Source organism: Phodopus roborovskii, unplaced genomic scaffold, assembly GCF_943737965.1.
Source record: "Phodopus roborovskii unplaced genomic scaffold, PHOROB, whole genome shotgun sequence".
Taxonomy (NCBI): Eukaryota; Metazoa; Chordata; class Mammalia; order Rodentia; family Cricetidae; genus Phodopus; species Phodopus roborovskii.
In genome coordinates this window covers 102752-112360 of record NW_026125435.1, presented here as the reverse complement: position 1 = coordinate 112360, position 9609 = coordinate 102752, and the positions used below count along the sequence as shown (strand labels likewise).

The 9609-nt window shown below is 43.0% G+C and overlaps 1 protein-coding gene across 1 annotated transcript; it reads right to left on the bottom strand.

Moving 5' to 3' along the window:
* Nucleotides 1-420: 420 nt before the first annotated feature.
* On the bottom strand, nt 421-5748 carry LOC127215313 (ALX homeobox protein 1-like; the record flags this gene model as incomplete). Its single annotated transcript, XM_051175684.1, has 3 exons — nt 5703-5748; nt 2883-3187; nt 421-549 (listed from the first exon to the last, which is right to left on the bottom strand). Coding segments are annotated over exons 1-3 (480 nt in total), but the record flags the coding sequence as incomplete, so codon positions are not given.
* Between the last annotated feature and the right edge of the window lie 3861 nt (nt 5749-9609).

Below are 9609 nucleotides of genomic sequence, written 5' to 3'. Positions count from 1 at the left end.
GCAGCATTTTGTTATGTTGCACAAACTTATGGCCACAAAGGTTTTATGACAGGCAACACATTTTTTAAAAAATTGAATAAAGAAGTAGCCTGAATAATTAAAATGCATGATAAAATTAAGACATATCATTAAGTCATTAAGTGCTATTTCTTTCTTGCTTTCTTTTTTTTTTTTTTTCCAATATGTAACAAACCCAAAAGGCACAGACAGACCATGGAATATTTTCCGGTGAATGACAAAGTAATGAAAAAAATAAATTTATCATTTAATAAATGAACAATCTGTTAAGTGTGGAACATGTTTTCTGGAGGCTAAGTTTTCTCTCTTGGTTATTGCATCAGATCTAGGAATCGCTAGGTCACCCTGTGAGTGGAGCCACACCCACTTCCCTTGATGAGCATGCTGTGTCATTAACCATACCTGTGGGTAGCTGTCAGTCCTAGGTAAAACTGATATGTCGTAGGTGGCAGCAAAGTGGCTTTTAGCTTGCTGTATTTGGCCGTATCGTTCTCTTTTTCTCCACTTGGCCCGTCGATTTTGAAACCAAACCTAGTGTTTTTTGAAAGAGTACAATTTTAGCTGAAGGCCGTTACTTAGAGCAAAATTGACATGAAACTTTTCATGTCAGAAAGGAAAATCAGCTCAGTAAAGAATAACATCTTTGCATCAGAACTAGGCCCACATAATTTACATTCTCTGGTATTCTGCTATAAGGCATGAGGTAACATAACAGAAAGAATGAGATTTTAGGCAAGTTCATCTATGTATATGTGTCTGTGTTTTCATTTGTGGACAATAAAATGGAATTTGTACATGGGATCATTCTCCTGTGGGTCATCATCCTCTAAGTGGGTTTGATGAGCCTGAGAGACAATATTGCATCCCTTCCTTTCTCCAGCTGATTCATAACCCAGTTATCATCTCTGCCTATCCACGAACAATCTTGAAAATGTGTCATAAACTGAACACTCTTCTGAGAAGACGTTATACTTAAATGACCTTGTAAAAAGTTAAAAAATAACTATCTGCAGATTCTAAATGGACTAGAAAAAAATTTGAAATCAATCATAAATTAATATAAATTGCAAAAATATTTTCACTAAATTTGACTTTTAATTTGTGGATATGTTTTTAATACTAAATTCTAATGTTGTATATTTTAAAGTATCACAACTTTTGCTGCCTATTAATATTCAGTTCAAAGCCTACATATACATTGCACATTTAATATTATACATCAGAGAGTTTTCTGAAATCACAGCAAGTCTTTCAACAGCTACCATTTAAGTATCATTCCCAAGTTACATTTCTAGTATTAAATAGTGCCCATCGCTACTGGGATTTGACACAAGAGTACACATATTTTCCTATACTGAACACAGAGAAACACGAAGCATAAGTGCTTTCTGTCTCCCCCACCCCTTGACAGTCTCTTTAAAATAGGTATCAATTTCCACATCTGTAAAATGCATGGAAGAGAACAACCTGGATTAAAAAACGGATCAGCTAGGTTCTCTCTGTGTGTCCTCAGCTATGAGTCTGTACTGAAGGAGAAACATGCAGTGAACAGCTGATCAGTCTTCATGTAAACATATTTTTCTATGGTTACAAGTATAACTAATTTAAATAACAATCACGGGACAAAAAACACATGCAGGACTGGTGTTAATACCAGACAGTTCTAACAGTCTTCATTAGTATAAACTTTCTATGTTTTTTTTTTTTTTTTTTTTTTTTTTTGGCTGTACTGTGAAGGAATTACCATTTGCTTCGAGAACGTCAAGCATAACCTGCTGGCTGTCATCCCCGAGTCACCACAAGTGGTCAGTAATGACAAATGGACCATATAAGCAAGACTAACTCCACTAACAAAAGAAAAAAAAGGCACAATTTATTCACCTTTCTATTACAGGCATTTATGAGAGAGGGAATTCAATTATGTGGTAAAAGTATACAAAAAGAAAAAAAAAAGGTCTTTTGAGTTATTGCTGCCTTTCAAATTTGTACTTACTACTTGACAACTAATAAAGTGTAATTTAAAAATATCTGCTCTAGCCACAATAAAACACTACCAAGAAGGCAGGTAACATTTTACCCAATATAGTTGTTCCTTTTCATTTTTTACAAGAAATTAGATTCATTGAATCTTCTGGTTTAGTCATTTACTAAACAGTTTATAAATATAGTCAAGTACATACAATTTATTTAACTTGGGTGTTAATAATTACTCTGAAAAGTCTGCACAGTTAACTAGACCTTAAAAATTAAAATGCAGTGGTATGTACTGAAAATAGTTGGGGCTAAAAAGCTCTAAATGAGCCACTTTATATTTCTTAAATTTTATTAGTGAAAATACCTTATAGTATATATACAGCTCTTTAGAGCTTATATTATTTCATTTTTTTACAATAATTCCAACCTAAATAAAGCTATAGATTTATGGACTAGTGTATAAATAATTTGCATATAACTCATAATCTAAAAAAACAAATTCATAATAGTTGAAAATCTACCAAAGTGATAAATTAAATATATATATAGGTAATATGTAAATATTGAAAACATATAAACATAGGTAACTTTGAATTTTTTTCACCCTTTAAGTTTTTTTGTTTGTTTGTTTAACCAGAGATATGCTACCATATTCTGTTCTTTTTAATGACTTCATTATTCATTTTCTGAAATAGCTCTTTTCCCTAAACTTAGTGAGTGGTCAAAATTATTACAACTAAAAAGAAATTTGAATGGGCCAATTTGATCACATTTTACTTTGGTACAAGTAAGATGTCTTAGCTGACGATGTTTCTTCCTTTTTGACAAATTACAGGTATTCGCTTTTCCTAATATTACCCTTCCCTGCAAGGCCAACTTTCAGAACCTACCTGGACCCTGGCCTCGGTGAGCTCTGTTCTCAGTGCCAGCTGTTCTCTGACATATACGTCCGGGTAATGGGTTTTTTGGAAGACCTTTTCTAATTCCTCCAGCTGCAAGCTGGTGAAGGTAGTTCTGTGTCTCCTTTTTTTGCTGCTGGATACATTGCTGTCACATTTGTCCCCAAGTTCATCCAGTTCCCCCTTCTCTGGCATCCCTTTCACAGGAGACATCCTGAGATTGTTGCAGCTGTCCATTGCTCGGTTCAGCTCAGTGTGAAGAGGCTGTCCTTCCACTTTGGTGATGCTATAGTTCACTGTACTCAGAGAGGGAAATAGCAGCATTCAGGATGGTGAAGCATACAAAATAAGCGATGTGAACTAATTTAGAGCATCGGGAAATGGGTCTGCCAGTAATTTACCAGTATTCTATCATCACATGGAGTGCAATTCGTAATTATCAACTCATTGTTGGTCAGCCTTAAAAACAGTTTTGAATGTATACATGGACTCTTGCTTGGCCGAAGTCCACAGATCTGTTTTACATGGCAAACACAGTTTATGCATATCATTTTTAATCAAATTAAAAACAGTCAAGTGAAAATTTGCTCCAGACTAAAAAAAGATCTAAACAACCATGACTTTTGAAATATGTACAAAACAAAAAAATGTACAAACCTTATAGTTTTATTTTGCACATAAGACAAAAATTAAACTATTTCTTGTTTTCAAAACAGTGGCACTTCAAGTTTAAATCGTTTTTTCTACCAACATTAAATCTATCTCCCATACCCTCAAAATGATGCTGAGCAGACATTTCAACGGGACATGATTTCCAATACATTTCACAGATTTGATGTCGTGTCTGAATTAAAATTTCCTTCAGAAAGCGGTCTACCATTTTTTACGTTTGTAATAAAGAGGTGTAAGATTTAAGTGAACTTCTTTACATTAAAGACGTCTTGCCTCCCTTGAACACTTCATAGTACCTTTTAACTCCTGCCTGCTTAGGTCGGAAAGTTGGGGTTTGTTTCTCCCCCTCTAGGAACGCTGGGAAGTGAAAATTACAAAAATAAATAAGTAAAGTAAAATTAAAAATGGCATTTTGCATTCTGTCAAGAATTATTTCAATTTCAGTAACGTCCTTGGGATCGGAGTGCAAGCTTGCTTTGTAACAAGACCCTAATTGTATCGTTAAATTTCACAAACACATACAATGAACATAAGGAAGCAGGAGCTATTTGGGGTTTGTGTTGCTGTCGTCTCGGAAGGAAAACAAAGGCAATCCAGCCCCCAACACTAATTCCCAACCACTGATCCTACATTTTTCATGTGCTTCTTTAAACGGGGGTTGGGGTTGCTGGGGGGGGGGATTCCCTATTAAGAGTTTGAAGAACCATTTCATGCGTTCTACAAATGTATTGGCCTTTATTGACTATAATATTTAAATTGCACATTGATCTTATGCAAAAGAAGATGTGCTGTAAAAGTAAATATGAAGAGGGCTATGACCGATGAACAGTAAGGTTTTGTCTCAGCAGACAAGAGTTAAACCGGGAACTGCGGCAATTAGAGGTGGGGGAGGGGGAAGCCGCAAAGACGCTGGGGGCAGGTCTGGAGAAAGACCGGCTTTTTTTTTTTTCTCCTCAAATGTAGCGGGTAACCGTCCGTGTTCATTTAATCCCATCTTTCTCCGTTTAAGTTCTTCCCAAGAGTTAGTTAGATGACCGCTTAAAAGTGAATGATTCACTCCAAATCAACCACCATTTCTCTCTCCTCTTTCCCGGACAATTTAAAAGACCATGGAGTTTATCTAGCAGTGGGCGCAGGCCACTGCAGAACCATTAAAAAAAAAAAAAAAAAAAAAAAAAAAAAAAAAATCCGTCAGCTCAAATAACTTCACGCATGCATCTGAGAATGCTGAAAACACAAATGCGGGCCGCCGAAATGCAGCCGGGCAGCCAAAACTTTTTGGTATGTAAAAATTAGCTGTTCTGCTCTTTCCCAAAGAAATGATCGAGTCCACTTAAATGATAGTTTCTTCTGTTGTGTGCATTTTTGTTATTGTTGCTGTTGCTGTTGTTGAAACGGAACAAGTCAAAAGTCACTCTCCGCACTGAATAAAATTAGTAGACTAGGAGATTCATTCAAAATCTTTGTACAAAGCATCGAGCAAACCAACTCCCGAAACAGTGTATGTCTTGCCATTAAATAGGGGGGGCGGAGGCTTGTTGTAAATATTTCACACTTAATTCGTTTGTTATTTTAACGCAGCCCGCTCCTTACAGCTCAAGGGTGGAGGATACCCTATGATAAGGAAAAGTCCTCTTGGAATCATAAACCTGCTTTAACTGTCGGCATGTGAAATGATAGGTTTGCACTGGGCTACGAGATAGAAAAAGATAGATGGTTTGTTTTGATAACATTTTGACTTGGAGATACTCTGGCATTCAGAGTTGAAGATTCTGTCCAGAAGCCCAGAAGCGTTTCAAAAGGCTCTTTGGGTGGCGTTTTTTATGTGGAGTAAGATAAAAGTAGACAAAGCAGAATCCGAAAGTGGATGATGTTTATCGGAATGCTTTGCCCAAAGCCTATGCGACTCGCTGCGTAACCAGAACTTGTGTTTGCCGGCTGCAAACGCCGCGAATAAATAAAACTCCGCGGAAATCACAATGCACACAAGCTAATGTAGAGAGAGCAACAGAAATACAACATCTTTACAATGAAAACATCATCCCGCCTTGGACAATAAAAACAGTTTTGTTGTGTGTCCGTCCGTCTCCCCCGCCCCCCCCCCTTCTAAAGGAGCTCAGAGAGTTTGGATTTCCTGACCACTGTGACGTCCAGTGATGGATTTCGCGTCCTTGCGCCCTGGCATCCCGGCGGGGCGGGATCACAACAGAGGAGCGCTATCTTGACTCAATTACGCTCTATTTAGCGCCCTGTTAGCTTATACTGGAGTCCTGGTCCTGTCCAGTTGCGGCTTTTCGGGGAGAGTGAAAAAGAATTCGCTCAGGATTTAGCCCTAGACCCGGGTCAGTTGCCGGGGTCCCAAAGCACGAGAGAGTGCGGGGTGCCCGGCTGCGTCCCTCAGTGTCCCCACAGCCTGGATCCCTGCTCCCTCATTTTTTCACTCTGACCCGCACCCCACCTCCCTTTGGGAAAGGACAACTGAGTGAGGCTGGGGCTGAGACTAGAAGCTCCAGCCTGGCCGCCCGGAAATAAGGAGAAAGATGGGGTTGGGGCTGGAGCGCGGCCCGGGTCCCGGTGACTTACCGCTGCTGTCCTGACAGGGCGAGGTCCTGTCCAGTCGCACGTGATGCTCAGCTCTCGGCAGCGGCCCGAAGGCCTGCACGCATTTGCCTGGCGTCGCTTTGCCGTAAAAGGACTCATTGTCCAGCGTCTCCATAACGTGCTCCAACGCGCCTCCTGTGCCCATGTAAAAGTCACTGTTTTTACTTGGCGGGCTCTTGAGGGCAAACTTCTCACTCAGAAACTCCATAATCCTGCAAGGCTGTCGGCGAGCTCCCGGGCGCGCAGGGAGGATGGAGGGCGCTGAGGGAGGAGGGAGCAAGCGGTGGGCGGGAGGAGGGAGGGTCAGAGAGGAGGGAAAGGGAAGCGAGCCCCGCGACGCCGGGAGCTGCCCAGCTCCCAGCCTCTTAATCTGTTCGGGCTGCAGAACGGGGCACCCGAAGTTGCTTTTATATCTTGAAACTCAGCTGGGCTCCTGCGGCAACCTCCCAGTCCTAATGAATATGAAAATAGGCAGGGACTAACTCCACCCCAGGGTCCCCTCCTCCCCCCACCCCCATCTTCCCAACTCACCCACCCAGGGCAGGGCGCGCCCCGGCCTGGTTCAGACAGACAGTTCCATTGCAGACAAACGCCAGGAGAGACAAGGCCCCGGCACCCAGAAAACCAGAAAACGTAATCGCCTCAACAGTGGACTGGCATTGCGGAGGACCCTGGTGAGAACGCAGAGCGGTGAACCCTCCAGTCCTAGCGCCCTGCTGGGCGGCCACCCCCCCCCAACTCCCAACGCCCGCTGTCCACCCCGCCCACACGCCAGCCACTAACTCCCAGAAGATTTAGAGGCATCTTAAGAACTTGAAAGGAAGTATTGCTCTAAAGAGCTTTTATTTCATCCGTAAATCGTTTACGTGGAAGATCCACATTGATCTGAGCCGGAGAAGCCGGATACAGCGGCAGCTGTTAACTGGGTCGCTGGTGGTAGAGGGGCCCGAGGTTGCCTCTAACCTAAAAAAAAAAAAAAAAAAAAAAAAAAAAAGCTGGCGTGGCGGCGGGGACACAGCGCTAGCCAAGGCCCAGGGGCCGTGTGGAGGCGGTGGGCATGGGATGGGACGGGAGTTTGCGCAAGAGTCCTTGAAAATAACTACATCTTACCACTACCAGCCGGTTTCCCCACTGCTGCTCTTGTTCCACGCGTTAATCATTAAGAGCACAATTCTTTCTTCAGAACATTCTTAAAGACAAGTGCCTCCGGTTCGTACTGGAGGGCAGAGGAAGGCTCATCACACAACGTAGCGCCTCTGTGTGTGTGTGTGTGTGTGTGTGTGTGTGTGTGTGTGTGTGTGTGTGTGTGTCGGGGAGGGGGGATAGGGATGAAGGTCTTAAGTGTTTTAACACTTAACTATTACAGCTAGTAGTTTTCTAGAGTTGGGGCGGCGCCTTCGAAAAGGCTAATGGGGAAGCGGCTTCCTAAAGGATGACGAGGAAGCTACTGGCTCCCGGGAGTGGTGGTGTTCGACGCACGCTTGCGGGCCCAGAACCTTTGGTCCGGCTGAAGGAGATGCTAGGACGGGAAAAAAAAAAAAAAAAAACTTCCCTTTAGAGCTGAAAAACATTCTGCTTGGCCTTGTGCCCGCCTGACTTCGGCTTCTGAAGAGCCCAAGGCGTCTTAGTTCATTGCCTTGGGCACATACCAGCAGCCATTTGCAATGGATCACCCAAGCTTGCAAATTTGGTGAAACTCCCCTACAAATTGTGGACGAGGGAGGTCTCTGTTCACCGGTCCTGACCTGACACAGCCTTTCCTCATCACAGGCCTTTCCCCAGCGGATGTCACTTTTCTCCAGGTTACTTTGACAATTACACCAGAGCCTTCGTGCATCCTGCCGCAGCCGGTGGCCTAGCCCAATTCAGAGGAATTTGCCTCAACAAGGGCTCGGACATTTCCAGTTCTTCCGGGTCCTTCTGACTCACACTTCCCAGGTGAGACCCTCTTTGATGCCCAACCTGGACATTATCGCGAAGAAAGATTCCATCCCAGGCACCGTGTGAACACCGGAACTGCTTAACACTGTCCCAAAGGCGTGGCTGACAATGAAAATCAGATTCCATCGGGTGGGACAAGCAGCAGAAAGGGCAGAGGCAGCCAGGGAGGATCTCGAGCCCGTGGTCTAACACAGACAGTTCTCCCAAGGAGGGAAGCCTTGCTCAGCAAGTTGACACTATTCTGCCTTTTTGCAGGTTCTATTGCGTTCTTAATTGTTCTCTCCGGAGCATTGATTTAGACCAATGGCAAAGTGACAGATCTCTAAAACTGGTCAAATAAAAGCACCAGCACAGCGGGTACAGCGCTTTAGCTGAAAGGGTATCCGGGCTCCAAGCTGGGCACTCTCTACAGTGTAAGGCCGAGCTTGCTTCATCTTAGCTGGAGAGGGGAAGGGAATGTGTGCTGGAGGTCTTGCTTACAAATAGAGTGGCTGTGTTCATGGGACCCTCTATCAGATTAGATTGTTCCTTGGGACTTTGGAGGTTGAGTTACCCACTCACTCCTTGTCTGCTTGGTAATGTTGCAGGATCTCATCTCTCCTTTGAAAATCTACCTCACCTCTAGGTGTTTTGAAACCATGCTTTAGTAAACACGGGGAAGGCAAAAGAATAGATTTTTTGACGGGTCTTTCAAATATTCACAGCTGCAAGCGCTTCTATTACCAATGAAGAACAATGACGAGAATTCCCAGTTACAAACTTAGCTCCGTTGTGGAGCTATGTTGGTCTGTTTATAAATATGCGCTTTAGGAGCTCCACATTCCCTGAAAAACATTCGTTGTCTTTTAAATCAAAGACATATGATCCGAGCTCTCCAGTACTTGTACACCAATGGAGGTCCAAATAGGAGGAAGCGGAAGTGTAGTCCAGGGTCCATTGGAGCCTAGGAAGCCTTTTCCACCCCATTACCAAAACCCACTTTTGATTGCAGTGGTTGAAGGGGTGGGCTCAAGGTGCCACCCACCCACTTCAGATGCCCGAAACCTCCTGGAAATTCAAATCTATTACACGGAACCCCTTCTGTTTTGGGACATGCAACCACATATGCCCATAACAGAGGGGAAAGTTAATGGCAAACTCCCATAACGAATGCATAATCTGCAGTTTTTGGCAAGAAGCTGGGTCTTCGGTTGCCAGGAGCAGCATTAAACAGACTTTGAGGGGTTGACATAGAGTTTACAGAAATGACACAGCCCTAGCCATTAGGGCATTGACATTAAATTGAAATAATAATTAAGGTGATGATAATTGAGTGGTTTCTGGATGCCAGAAGAAGGGGAAATAAAATTGGAGGTCAATTCACCTGTGCTTTGTCCTCTGTTTGGGAGATAATGTTGGAAACAGACTGGAACACTTCACTAAATGCTCTCAGCCACTACACACGGATCCAGTGTGGGTGCTAACTCGCTTTTAAAATTGGCTTTTTCTAGGCTTTGCCCCATCT